This window comes from Etheostoma cragini, chromosome 18 (genome assembly GCF_013103735.1).
Source record: "Etheostoma cragini isolate CJK2018 chromosome 18, CSU_Ecrag_1.0, whole genome shotgun sequence".
Classification (NCBI taxonomy): Eukaryota; Metazoa; Chordata; class Actinopteri; order Perciformes; family Percidae; genus Etheostoma; species Etheostoma cragini.
The window spans coordinates 4,175,006-4,187,278 of record NC_048424.1 but is presented as its reverse complement, the minus strand read 5'-3'; the positions used below and the strand labels follow the sequence as shown (position 1 = coordinate 4,187,278).

The window sequence follows — 12,273 nt, the reverse complement described above, 5'->3', positions numbered from 1 at the left end:
CAGCACTTCAACACACGTTTCTTTCCACTCGTCAAGCTGACCCAACGGGACGTGGCGGCGTGGCACCATCGACGACTCCATTTTTAAATTCAAAGTTTCAGATTATGACTTATTGTGTCAATTCGAATTAAAATCAAAATCGTGAGATAGTAAACATTTTTAAACAAACATCTCGGATAGATTGTTGTTGATATGAAACAAGAGACCAGGTGCAACATTTGAAGTCCAATACATCTTAAATTAAATACTTATTAAATATCATTTATTGGGCTTTTACAGCATCAAGTCGTTAAAAAGATGTACACAAAATATTTAAGAAAATAAATTACCAAATACTTTAAACAGTTGATAAAAAATAACTGAAGTTATTTAAAATTAAACACTGGCTTCTTCTTCCTCGTTGTGTTTTTCGTCCCAAAACAAACAATAAATACAAAAAACCTCCACCTGTGGATATTCAAAGGCTTGGACTGGATCCAGCAGCGCCAGACATTTTACTGCTTTTGTCAAGAAAAAATATCTGTTTCACAGAAAACTACAACGGAGGAATAAAACAACATTTACAACACGGACATTACAAAACATGACGCTAGAGGAAGGACGCGTTCAGGCAGAGAGGAGAACAAGAGTCCGACGTCGTTTTTTGAATTCCTGAAGACCGATCCTCTTCTACGAGAACACATCGAGCTCCGATGTAGGACGAGCGTTATGATACTGAAATGTAAAGAGAGATCCATCAGAAAGAGGGCTTTCGCAAATAAAAACCGTGGGAAATGAAGTCTTGTAAAAAATAACTGAGCTCCAGATGTGGTGCCCGGGTAGCTCATCTGGCAGAGCTTTGCCGCGGCCTCAGGTTCATCTCCAACATGCAGCCCTTCACTGAAGGTCCCTCCCCTTCTCTCATCTTCAGCCGTCCTGTCAATTATTTTTGGGTAAAATACCCAAAAATAATCTTAAAAACGTGCGCCCGGTTAGCTCAGTTGGTAGAGCATATATATATATATAAAGGCTTAGTCCTTGACACAGTGGGCCCAGGTTCGACTCCAGCCTGCGGCCCTTTGCTCCATGTCGTTCCCCCCTCTCTCACTTCTTCAGCTGTCCTGTCAATAAAGGCCTAAAATGCCCAAAAAGAATCTTTAATAAAAATAAATAAATGAGCTCCAGATGGGGCGCCTGGGTAGCTCACCTGGTTGGGCGTGCGCCCCATGAATAAAGGCTTAGTCCGTGTCGCAGCGACCTCAGGTTCAACTCCAACCTGCGGCCCTTTGCTGCATGTCCTTCTCTCTCCCCTTTCACTTCTTCAGCTGTCTTGTATAAAAAAAGGCCTAAAATGCCCCAAAAAATAATCTTAGAAATAAATAAATGAGCTCCATATATTTGTGATTTTGGGGGTTTTGAGATCACTCGCGGTGACGAAGTCTTTGGTTCTTTAGGTTCCAGTTTGGTCCAGTTTGCTGATGACTTAAATCCTGCGTGTTAGTTCTGACATTTTGAAGAATGTTCTTAACAGAAATGCAACTTTTCTTCTGACAGGAATCAAAAAGACTCCATCGTTCCTCAACACATCTTCAAAGTTAAAATATAATCCATGTTTCCTGGAAGTGTTTTGGAGGATTGTTCGTCACCGCCCTGAAACGAGGTGATAAATGAGGCTTCTGGGCCCAGTTCTTCAAAAGTAATCCAGTGGAATTTAGGATCACGGAGCGGTTCAAATCTCGGAAATGTGTTTTTCAAAAGCAAATGAGGGATACCGAACAAGATCAGATCACGTAATCCGATCCCACATTTGATCTGCATCAAACGTTCGCTTTTTCAAAACTTTTAACTCTGTAAGGGATCTATTTCGTCCAAAAAAACAGGATTAGCCTGATCCCATCAGACGGGTGGATTCAGTTGTGATTTTTCAAACCAAATAACATCAGAGGGGGTTTATTTTTAAGTAAATGATCATAAAATAAAGGTTTACTAATGATGAATCATTTCTTCATATTTGAAGCATATATGAAACTTTCTGTGTGTAGAATAAAAGAGGAGGAAACCTTCACGCAGCACAAGTCAACGGAGAGCAGAGATTGGTTATCCCTCCGGTGGGGGCGGGACTTAAATGTGCTCTGTCTCTATAGAGTTGAAATATTTCATGAGATTATGTTTCTTCTCACAGAGTAAATATAATAATTATGGAGTTGAGTTTCTTCCCATTGCTTTTAACTCCAGTTTGCATTTGTTCTGATGTGATTTTCAACAATTAATCTGCGGCAAGTTATTTTAGGTATGATGTCAGCGGACACTGAGGAAAATGTTCAAAGAAAACTGTGAAATGCTTAAAACTACTTCTGAAATTTCTGCCGTGGTTTTATCAAGTATCACAGCTCTTGGATCTTTTCTTACGGAATAAAAAAAAAAAAAATCTGTTAGTTTCCAGAGGTAGGTGTTGGTGTTGATGTGGGAACTTTCTGTTAAAATCAACCCGCTGCAGGTCTGATAAAGGTTTTCCAGTATCTGGAGACTACTTTTCCCTCCCAGGCTCCAGTAGTTTTGTAGCTCCAACATCAGTCTCCTATTCCATGTTAGCATGTTAGCCAGGGGTGTAGGGTTATTTGTTTGAATGCCAGAGCGTACCTAACATTAAATAATGGCTTGTTTCAAAGTGAACACTGTTTAACCACAAGGCAACCACAGGCAGCACGGTGGCTCAGTGGTTAGAGCGGCTGCCTCACAGCAAGAAGGTTCTGGGTCTTTCCGTTTGCATGTTCCCTCCATGTTTGCATTGAGGGAACACCCCTATTGTTAGCATGTTAGCTCTGTAGCGTGTGAAAAGCAGCATTCTGCATCCCCAGCCCACTGTCGTAGAAACAGTCCTCGTTGATCATGGAGGTCATGCTCTGTACGCTGAAGTCTCTCTCCAGCGGGCTGCTGAAGTCTAGCCCTTCGCCCCCAGGGCTTCGGTGCAGACTGGAGCTCCGTCTCTGCCTGCCACTCTGAGAGTCTAGCGCCGCGGCTCCTCGCTCCGTGTCCTCCTCGGTGAAGTTGAGCCTCTGCAGCTGCGCCTCCAGCTCGCCGGTCAGCGAGCGGAGTCTCGTCCTCTTCCCTGCAGGGTTGGCGGCTGCGGCGGTGCGGCTCGGCAGCAGAGGCTCCGAGCAGGTTTCTCCCAGAACGGAGTGGCCGTCGGGGCTGCAGCTTTCCTCCGCCCGCTGATGATGACGATGAGTCGCCCCCAGGGTGTCGGAACGACATCGCTGCGGCCTCCTCCTCTCTGCCGTTGACAGCCGCATCCTCCTCAGGGAGCCGGAGGGCGCTCGCTCTCGGAGGAGGACACGCAGAGCTCGCAGCACGCTTGCCTTCGTGTCCAAACCACTGAAACATATATGACATAACGCTTAGAACCAAAAGAAAGTTCATTCCCTTCTTTCTGCGTTCATTGAGTACGAAAAGGAAAAGGCCGAAGCCGATGCTTTGTTATTTATTAAATTTAACAATCAGTTGAATATCAAACTTTTTGCTGATAACTTTTTGACTATTCACACCTTAAAAGCAAATCACCTTTTAAAGAGAAAAGGACAACATTTCCTGACTTTTGAGGTGGTCCTCACAAGGATAGATAAACAAGATTACAAGACACACACACACACACACACACACACACACACACACACACACACACACACACACACACACACACACACACACACACACACACACACACACACACACACACACACACACACACACACACACACACACACACACACACACACACACACACACACACACACAGTAACAGGGCAGGGAAATAAATATATGTGTCCATTAAAAAACAACTTACAATCAAATGTGTTATTTCTTCAAGCATCATTCTGAACTTGTAAATATATTTATAAATATATTTTTTTATATCCATGAAAATCGATTTAAAAACTGACTGATTGATTGACAGTTGTCCTACCTGCTGCAGAGCTGGAACACCGTCTCTGGTCGTCCTTCGACCTCCGACCGGCTGTGAACGAGCTCCCACACACACTGGTTCTCCGAGCCTGAAAACACACGGCAGGACAGGTGTGTTAGCTGCAGACAGCCAGCGCCGGAACAAGTATTCAGATCCTTTACTGTAGTAAAGGTAACTAGAAATTAAAGCTGTCAGATGAAAGTAGTGGAGTAAAAAGTACCATATTTCTCTCTGAAGTAGCGGAGTAGAAGTAGAAAGTGGCATGAAAAGAAAAGACTCAAGTGAAGTACAAGTACCTCAACATCTGGACTGAAGTACAGTACTGGAGTAAATGTCCTTAGTAACAGTCCAGCGCTGCAGACAGCGCCGCCTGCTGGACACTCAAACCTACACAGATGGATTCACACTGCCATGATTAACTTGTTTACTGACCTGTGATGTTGGCCGGTCGGACCTGAACTGCTGAAATTGGGATTAACCAGCGGAACCTGAAGGGGTCCAGATCAGCTGAGCGAGACCCAGTCTGTCCAACAGAGAACAAACTTTATAAATTACAAGTATTATAGTCATTATGTGACCTTTGGGTTTAATGTTTATTTAAAGGACCACTGAGATGAAATAAAATCAGATGGGAAACAAGTGATGCGTTGACAACCGCTGACATAGAGTAATAAATATTAGGGCTGACACACACACACACACACACACACACACACACACACACACACACACACACACACACACACACACACACACACACACACACACACACACACACACACACACACACACACACACACACACACACACACACACACACACACACACACACAGACTCACTCTATAGGACTCACCATCCTCTTCTTCAGCTTGCCGTTCTCCCGGTACACCAGGATGACGGCCCGTTTAAACACTGAGGACACAGCAGGATGAAACTCAACGTTACAACACTCAAACTCATCCGCACCACGAAGCATCAACAACAACCATTCTTCCAGAAAAATGCGGAGGTTTAATTATCCTGTTGTCCTTGATTATGCGGCAAATGTTCTTAAAAAATTCAATTTAATATGTGGGATATTTACCCAATTTTATGCAATGAAATTGCAGAAACTTGGTTTGATGAAAAAGAGACCGTCTTGTCGCGTGATTACGTCACTTCATGTCAACAGGGGAAACGGCTGCTCTTGTGTGAAGTAAACGTAACATTCTTCAACTTTCTGCTAAAATATTTGGGACTTTTTTGCAACAAAAATGCAAGGATTATGAAATCATGCAAGCCCTGCTTCATTTATTTATGCGGCAAAAGTGCGGGGTATTTGATTAAATGCAGCCAATGCATAAATATGCAGACTTTAACTGATTATGCATTGAATTATGCGATTGCATAATCATGTTTTTCTGAAGGGAGTGTAAAGAAGAGAATTCCATCGGAAAGAAAACAGCCAGACACAAATAATAATTATTGTACATCACTGTGAACCTACAATGTCTATGTTTGTTACCACGATGTAACGTTACTGTTATGGTGTGTGTGTGTTTGGTACCAGGATGTAACGTTACTCTTTGTGTGTGTGTGTGTGTGTCTGTGTGTGTGTGTGTGTGTGTGTGTGTATCTTCTCTTGTCCTTCTCTATTAGTACTTCTTGGAATTGAATTAACAGGATTACACAGCATCATTACTGAAATAAATTCCCACGGAGGACACAGGAAGGGGCGGGACTTTGCTACTGTGAGTGTGAGTGTGTCAGTTACAGGAAGGGGAAGGACTTTGCCTTTCTCTGAATACTCAGAGTGTGGACCCACCGAACAGCGTGAGCTCCGGTTCTTTCCTCAGGCGTCCCAAAGAGGGCAACGGGTTCAACCAAACCACCGACGAATGGACCAGGAACTCGCCCATGGAGATCTCGGTCACCTGCAAGAGGAGGAAAGGGAGATCATTGAGGGGGCGGCCCTTATTTACAACCACAACGCGTCGTATTAAAAGGAAAAAAACAAAACAACACAGAAAAGAAACAGCGTTGTCATGAGAAACATAGAAAAGACTCAAACTTTCTGAACTGGGAAAACAATTTGATGAATGACCAGTTACCTGTTTGTCAGGCGCGCTCTGCTCGGCGGCCAGCTGGTCGAACACGCAGCCATAATCCTCGTAGATCTTCTGCATCTCGTTGATGTGAGTTGCCACCTTCTCCATTGCTCTCAGCGCCTCTGTGTGGACAGCAGAGGAATTACAGTCAGCACAGAGATTACAGTCAGCACGTAGGGATTACAGTCAGCACGGAGGGATTACAGTCAGCACGGAGGGATTACAGTCAGCACGTAGGGATTACAGTCAGCACGGAGGGATTACAGTCAGCACGGAGGGATTACAGTCAGCACAGAGACTACAGTCAGCACGGAGGGATTACAGTCAGCACGGAGGGATTACAGTCAGCACGGAGACTACAGTCAGCACGGAGGGATTACAGTCAGCACAGAGACTACAGTCAGCACAGAGACTACAGTCAGCACAGAGACTACAGTCAGCCCGGAGATTACAGTCAGCACGGAGGGATTACAGTCAGCACGGAGATTACAGTCAGCACGGAGAAGACACAGGAAGAGGAGGGAATGGCAACAACATTGAAAAAAAAAAGTGAAACCTGAGACCTTCTTCCCTTGCTAAATTATCATTTACACTGACAAACATATGTGTAAATCATGGCTCATGTTAAACAGAATCAAAACATTATCGGCTATATCCGTCATTATTTTTCTGAAATATGGTCCCCTGTTGTTCCACAGGAAGTGGCGGGGTATCCCCTCTCTTCAGAGCCCCCTACAGGCTGCAAGGTTGATCTCAGCTACCTGTCAGATGAGTGTGCTCTGGGCTCTTGGGGTCGGTCAGAGACACCAGCTCTCTCAGCAGCAGCGGGTACTTCAGGACTCTCTGAACAGGTTTGATAAGGTACGACTCCAGAGACGACGAATGCTGATTGGTTGGATTCCTCGCCTCCAGGAAGTGCTTGAAGGCGGCGTCTGTCTTCGCTGTGAAAATGGTTATTCATCAGACCAATGCTCTGACTTTCATTCAAGCTTCAAGATACTTTGTCACTGTATGAACACAACTACGTTTGGTGGCAATTAGTGCACCAGCAGTAAATAAATCAATGAAAACGTAGCCCAAAAATATTTTACAATGCAGGTTTCACCATGTCAAATTTAAATTGCCCATATTCTGCTCATTTTCAGGTTCATAATTGTATTTTGAGGTTGTACATGAATAGATTTACATGGTTTTATTTTCAAAAAACACCATATTTTTTGTTGTACTGCAGATTGCTGCAAATCCTGTTTCTACCCTCTGTGTTTTAGCTACAGAGTGAGACATCTCACTTGTTTAGCTACAGAGTGAGATATCTCAGTTCTATACTATCTTTGTTGGGAGTCACAAATGCGCAGTAACTGGGTAAGAGCACATTAGCTAGATAACTAATAACTAATAATATAGAAGTGATATGTCTCACTCTGTAGCTAAAACAGAGACCAATTATGAACCTGAAAATGGGCGTAACATGGGTCCTTTAAGACTTTGAATTTTTAAGAGACCACAGAAACCCAGACATAAATGTGTGTTTTGCATCTCTTGTCAGGAGATTGATATTTTCCAGATAATGTAAATGAATAGATAAAGAATTTAGATGTACAGTATGTGTTTGTGCAGCATGAAAGATGAAACTCACCTCTCTCCAGAACCTTCTGGACTTTGATGTGGTTGGCACAGAAGCCGCTGTAGTGCTTGAAGTGGTCGGCGTAGTAGAGAAATGACCCGCCCAATGAGAAAAGGAGTTCCTTTGAGCAAAGACAAAGTTTTCAAAAATCAAAACAGGGCTGGTAAAGTCCACCGAAAAGTAGGCCTGGGTAACCAATTCAATACTGTTTAAGAATTTAGTATTGAAAAATGCCTCATCATTCAATATCCAATTTCACTACTTAAAGTGTAAATCTCATGTTGTCAGTGAGCCAATCAGCATGCAGCATGCTTTTTTCCACGTTTCAAATTCAGTTTTCACTGTGTTTTTTATGTCATTGTGGCTTTTAAAAAAGAATCCATGTCTCGGGACCACACAAAGATAGTTGGAGATCACAACCCCCCTAATATTGAACCCAAAGTAACCTTGGATCCCTTGGATACCTAACCCCGGCTGAATCTTTACCTTAAATTGTGCAGGGGTTTCCAAGTGGCTGAAGTTGGGGCAGGAGGCAATCCTCTCCTCCAGCGTCTGCAGAAATACTCTCTGAAAGTCCAACATCTCAGGCAGGCTGCCGAACAACGCCTCCATCTGAGGGAGAGACGCAGCGGTCAGAAACACAAACGACAATGTTTCATCATTTTAAAACGGCAAAATGGCATGAAAATGTCACTTTATGAGTTTGTTTTAACATTAGTTCCCCCAGCCTGCCTATGTTGATAGGTGTTAACCAAGCACTGGGTATCCTGCTCTGCCTTTGAGAAAATGAAAGCTCATATGGGCCGATCTGGAATCTTGCCCCTTGTGAGGTCATAAGGGACAAGGTTACCTCCCCTTTCTCTGCTAAGCCCACCCAGAGAATTTGGCCCACCCATGAGAGAGAGACATCATGGCTTTCAAACAAGTAAATCATGGCAGTTGGTCAAGGCCACATCCCCAGCCTCCACCTTGCTGCCCCTCCCCCCATAGCACTTAAAGCTACAGACACAGAAATGGCACGTCCTCAGGTAAGCTCATTTTGGGACTGGCTCTAGTGGTTGTAATTCTGCACCAAGGCTGAATTTTGGGAAAGAGACTTCAGATACAGTATTAGGGGACCACTAAGGTCTATATAACAGAGACTTCAGATACAGTATTAGAGGACCGCTAAGGTCTATATAAAAGCATCCCAAAAGCAGCATGTCATGGGACCTTTAAAAGTGTTTGTGTGAATTTGTACCTCTTCTTTACTGAGGAAGGTCTCCTTCTGCAGCGGTGTCAGATAGATGTCAAACAGACACACCAGATCCTGACAGAGACAAATTGAAGTTTTAGAGATTCCCTTTACACGAGTGTTTATAGAAGTATAGAAATCTTATGAGCAGTGAAAGCAGCATTAGCAGTAGTCAGGCTTATCATAGCAAACAAAAACTAAAATAAGCAGTGAAAAAACATTTTTAGTAAACTGACAAAAACTTAAAGAAGAATACACTGAAAATACAATACAGTTGGATGAAAATGATTTCAGCGTTAGTTATTTAGAAATGTTACACTTGTAGCACTGACGTTGACGTAGGACTTCTCGGTGTCGACCAGTTCCTCGATGACTCGGCGCAGACGCTGACACACGCTCAGGTGGGCGGGGCTCGCAGGGCCGGCGGGCTGCGGGCCGGCCTCCTGGCTGTACGGGTTCCTGAGAACGTCGTTGTCCGCCGCTCGTCGCTCTGAGAAGGTTTGGTACAGGGTGTGAACGCGCTCCACGTCCTACAAGGACAAATAAAAGCAGAGTGCATAAACATGTGTCCAAGATTGCAGAAAGAATCAATATAAACAAATATAAAATGTGTTACCTAGAATGACTTGAAACAAAGTAACCAAGTTAGACAGTCTATGTTAGAACTTCAGACATTACCACAAAGTCATGAGATACAGGTGGAAGGGCACCTTTAAGACTCTTGTTGATGCTTCCCTCATGTTTAAGTGTTCAGGCTCCATTAGCATTTGGACTAGAGCTTCACGATATGAAGATGCAATAAGGTTAAAAATCTATATACCTTGTGATAAATAGATATGAAAATGTTCTCAATTCTGCTGCTTTCAGTATTCTGCTAAAATACAACAAAACTACAAACATCCAACTTTCTTTTATTGAACAAATTCAACATTGAATTGAATTAAAAGGCAGCACTGGGGCGACGCCTAGCTCACGCAGTAAGAGCATGCACCCAGCGGTGTGGTCTAATATATTGTAGCGGGTAGACTGTACTGTATAGAAATATATTAGCCTATTTATATTGGCCAGAATCTGCCTTTGGGAGAGGGAGGAGGTATCGTAGCGGGTCTGGGTGTCCCCAGGCTTATTTTGAGCGTCAAAGTTTTCATTTCCTGCATTCGTATACAATTTTATGCACCAACTTAAGATGGAAATACATTTATTTAGCCATGTGAAGAAAAAAAACACAGATAACAATTCAAAAATATCCAAATTATAATGGAAAGTATGTTGTTGTGTGTCATAGGGCATTTTTAAGTGGGTATATCGAAATCCTGGAGCTTTCTAGTGGGTATACTGTGTATACCTGTGTATCACGTAGACTACAACACTGCGTGCACCCTGTGCAGGCCGAGTCCTCTGCAGCGGCCTGGGTTTGAGTCCTGTGCAGCGGCCATTTGCTGTGTGTCACCCCATCTCTCTTCCCCTTTCCTATCTATCCACTGTCACTTTCAAATAAAGGGGAAAGCCCCAAAAAATAGTCTTGAATGACAGCTACATTTTAAAGTGCTGTTTTCTGCTGATATTTACTTTCAACCAACAAAAAGGGTTGTGTTAATTATATTTAAAAATCTTAGTTTGAATGGTAATCATCAGAGGATATGAATGTCAGAAAATAGAGAAACATTTAAATGCAGCGTTGTGAGTTTGACCCTGAAAGACGACCAACCAGCCGCCTCGTTCATCATACTTATCTTTGCTGCCGCGCTCTAATAAACTGCTGATAGGCTGATGAATTCGGTGTTTGCTTGCAGACACATGCACGCAAGCACGCAAGCACATGTAGATAACTTCAAGTAAAGTGTAACCATATTATTTTATTCATATAATATTATAAATGTTGCTGAAAGAACGTGGACTAATGCAATGTTCTCTGTCTCGTGGACTAATGCAATGTTCTCTGTCTCTGTCTGTCTCTGTCCGTTTGCCAGGAGTACCGGTTTATTAAAGCACTCCAAACAGCAGAGAAAAGGTACAGAAAGCAGAGCTCTAAATCCTCCATTCACTTAACAACACATTGCCAAAAATGTATGTCAACAACAGTGAGAAAAATGTCAAAAAAAAGGAACAAAAAAGCAGAATAAAAGTTGGGGTCTGGAGGGGCCAGGGGCTAAAACACTTACTTTACTTATTAAGAAAAAGCGGCAAAAATGTCCCAAAATTGTGAAAAACAGAAGTCTAGAGAAAAGTGCCAAAAGACTTACTGACAAAAATGTTGGAAAAGGTGACAGAAAGAAAAAAAACAACTAAAAAAACACAAAGATTGTTAAACAATCTTAAATGTGTGTTTGTGGCGCTGGTGCTGCTCCAGGTGTGGGTCCGGAGGTGCCAGGGACTAAAAACTGAACCACAAAAACCTAAAAAAAAAAATGTTGTAAAAATATTTAAAAAGCGCCAGAAAAGTGCCTAAATACTTACTAGACACTATAAAGTCAAACAAAAGTGACAGAAACATAAAAATACGCTGTGGGAGTCCGGAGGCGCAAAAATGTGCAGAAACAAACGGCAAAAATGTCCCAAAAAATGCCAGCAACTATTAAATAAACCGCCCAGACCAATGGTGGTCCAGCTGTTCCTATTCCCTTAACAACAACAACAACAACAACAACAGAGATACTAAACTCAAATGTTCGCAGGATAATGGCTGCCGGCGCCTCTCAATTCAAAGTTAAAACCACTCCACATCACATCGTTTACCAGCAGGACGAGGCTGTCGGACGGCCACCGGCAGCTCAGGCAGCGTGCCGCCTCCTCCAGCAGCCGCTCCACCAACCCCACCCCGGGAAACATCTCCCCCGCCTTCTCCGCCTCCTCCGCCTCCTCCTCCAGCATCTCCTCGTCCTCCTCGGGTGGCAGCACCCAGCACAGGGCGCCCATGGAGAGCGAGAGCAGGGGTGTCGGGGTCAGAGGTCGTCTCCGGGAGCCATTATAGCAAACATTTACCACTTCTCACCGCAGGTCCTAAGAGCGGCCGCCATTAATCTCCTGCAGCCTCTACACACCAACACTCCTGAAGGAGTAAACCTGGATTATCAGATTATCTACCCCAGGAAGTGTCTGAGCGCCAGGAAGCACAGAGGGATTGTGGGAAAGGAAAGGAAAGGATTTCTGCAGGTGAGGATGTTCAGTGAAGGAAACCAGTGGAGGAATGTAACCAAGTACATAACAAGCATAGTGTGCGTACCTGTGTGTGTAACAAGCCTAGTGTGCGTCCCTGTGTGTAACAAGCATAGTGTGTGTTCCTGTGTGTGTAACAAGCATAGTGTGTGTCCCTGTGTGTAACAAGCATAGTGTGTGTTCCTGTGTGTGTAACAAGCATAGTGTGTGTCCCTGTGTGTAACAAGC

The 12,273-nt window shown here is 43.6% G+C and overlaps 1 protein-coding gene and 1 long non-coding RNA gene across 3 annotated transcripts in view; both read right to left on the bottom strand.

Moving 5' to 3' along the window:
- Positions 1 to 245: 245 nt before the first annotated feature.
- On the bottom strand, positions 246 to 2,400 carry LOC117961463. Its single transcript, XR_004660406.1, has 2 exons — positions 1,297 to 2,400; positions 246 to 904 (listed from the first exon to the last, which is right to left on the bottom strand). It is a non-coding gene; the product is annotated as an uncharacterized LOC117961463 (long non-coding RNA).
- Positions 2,401 to 2,781: 381 nt separating this feature from the next.
- The window catches only part of LOC117961459 (T-lymphoma invasion and metastasis-inducing protein 2-like), a 34,866-nt gene continuing 25,374 nt past the window's right edge, over positions 2,782 to 12,273 (bottom strand). For both annotated transcript variants that reach the window (XM_034900132.1, XM_034900133.1), the window contains exons 13-23: positions 9,222 to 9,419; positions 8,896 to 8,964; positions 8,142 to 8,267; positions 7,668 to 7,776; positions 6,793 to 6,972; positions 6,035 to 6,153; positions 5,749 to 5,857; positions 4,798 to 4,856; positions 4,376 to 4,466; positions 3,944 to 4,031; positions 2,782 to 3,354 (exon numbers count right to left, since the gene is read on the bottom strand). In XM_034900132.1, the coding sequence (XP_034756023.1) occupies positions 2,796 to 3,354; positions 3,944 to 4,031; positions 4,376 to 4,466; positions 4,798 to 4,856; positions 5,749 to 5,857; positions 6,035 to 6,153; positions 6,793 to 6,972; positions 7,668 to 7,776; positions 8,142 to 8,267; positions 8,896 to 8,964; positions 9,222 to 9,419 (1,707 nt within the window). In that variant the 3' untranslated portion in view covers positions 2,782 to 2,795. The remainder of the gene's footprint in view (positions 3,355 to 3,943; positions 4,032 to 4,375; positions 4,467 to 4,797; positions 4,857 to 5,748; positions 5,858 to 6,034; positions 6,154 to 6,792; positions 6,973 to 7,667; positions 7,777 to 8,141; positions 8,268 to 8,895; positions 8,965 to 9,221; positions 9,420 to 12,273) is intronic.